This window comes from Mandrillus leucophaeus, unplaced genomic scaffold (genome assembly GCF_000951045.1).
Source record: "Mandrillus leucophaeus isolate KB7577 unplaced genomic scaffold, Mleu.le_1.0 Scaffold308, whole genome shotgun sequence".
Taxonomy (NCBI): domain Eukaryota; kingdom Metazoa; phylum Chordata; class Mammalia; order Primates; family Cercopithecidae; genus Mandrillus; species Mandrillus leucophaeus.
In genome coordinates, this window is record NW_012103232.1 from 748,060 (window position 1) to 749,361 (window position 1,302).

Here is a 1,302-nt window from a genome sequence, read left to right on the forward strand (position 1 = left end):
ACCATGCCCGGCTATTTTTTTATATTTTTTAGTAGAGACGGGGTTTCACCGTGTTAGCCAGGATGGTCTCGATCTCCTGACCTCGTGATCCACCCATCTTGGCCTCCCAAAGTGCTGGGATTACAGGCATGAGCCACCGCGCCCAGCCATGAACTTTTTCATACGCTGTAACTGAATTGCTAGTAGAGCACATAGATGAAATACTGCAGAGTAAGATTTCTGTTTTTTGTTTCATTTTAAACAGATCTCCCACAAACAAATTTTCGTCGTTTACCTTTTGACCACTGCAGGTAAGAGTTTTGTGAGTTTACCTTTCCCTTGGAATTGTTCTCTGATGCTCTGATAGTGAATCTGCCCCTTGTGGATGTGGGGTTATGCGTAAAAGTGTGCTTTGAAGATGTGGCTCCTCAGTTCACGTTGGGAGAAGATGCGAAGTCCTTGTCATGATGGTAGGAGCTTACCTTGGTGTTGGATCCTGCTCTGGTCCTTCACCAGGGGTGGCACAACCACTACTGTAGTTGGAGGAGAAGGTTGGTGAGAGAGGGAAGTGGCCAGGCTGCCCAGAGAGGGCTCCCTGGGACAGCATCTCAGGAGGTCACCGTGCCAGGCTCAGCCAGCCCACATCCTGACCAGGGTGCCTGGCAACTCACCAGTAATGACTCTGTCCTTTTTCAGTCTCTCTCTGCAGCCCTTCGTCTACCCAGTCTGTACTCCAGATGGCGTCGTCTTTGATTTGCTGTGAGTTTTTCCTTGAATTTCGATCTAACAAATGTGAGATTCTCAACACCCATTAAGGAAGGGGACCCTTGGGTAGGGCTCTTGGGGACACAGAAGTAACAGCTAGGGCCTTGGGGACGTGGCAGCAGTGCTGCTGTGACCCCTAGGCAGGCAGCTCTAGTTGTCAGGTGCTACTGTCACTGCCTGGAATGGGGTAGACCACCCCACACCCCTCCATGTGGGGGTCCTAGTGTTCTAATTGGACACAGTGATCTGTTTTAGAATGGTAATGAACTGCATATTTTTTACTTTATGAAAGCAGAGCCATAATTATGGCATGTACCTTCTGTGTGCAGTATTTGGAAGCATTATGCCCAGTTTTGCGTTCCAGCATATGCTTCTGTAATTTTTTTCATGTTTCAGTCCCTTTTTTTTTTTTTTTAAGACGGAGTCTCACTGTGTCACCCAGGCCAGGCTGGAGTGCGATGGCACGGTCTTGGCTCATTGCAACCTCTGCCTCCCGGGTTCAAGCGATTCTCCTGCCTCAGCCTCCTGAGTAGCTGGGATTACAGGTGTGTGACACCA

General features: G+C 49.1%; 1 protein-coding gene across 1 annotated transcript in view; it reads left to right on the plus strand.

Annotated features, from left to right (window-relative positions):
• Positions 1 to 240: 240 nt before the first annotated feature.
• PPIL2 (peptidylprolyl isomerase (cyclophilin)-like 2) overlaps positions 241 to 1,302 on the plus strand; it is a gene marked incomplete at its 5' end in the record, with an annotated part of 21,428 nt that continues 20,366 nt past the window's right edge. Inside the window, 2 exons of the mRNA XM_011987362.1 lie at positions 241 to 290; positions 676 to 738. Of these exons, the coding sequence (XP_011842752.1) occupies positions 241 to 290; positions 676 to 738 (113 nt within the window). The remainder of the gene's footprint in view (positions 291 to 675; positions 739 to 1,302) is intronic.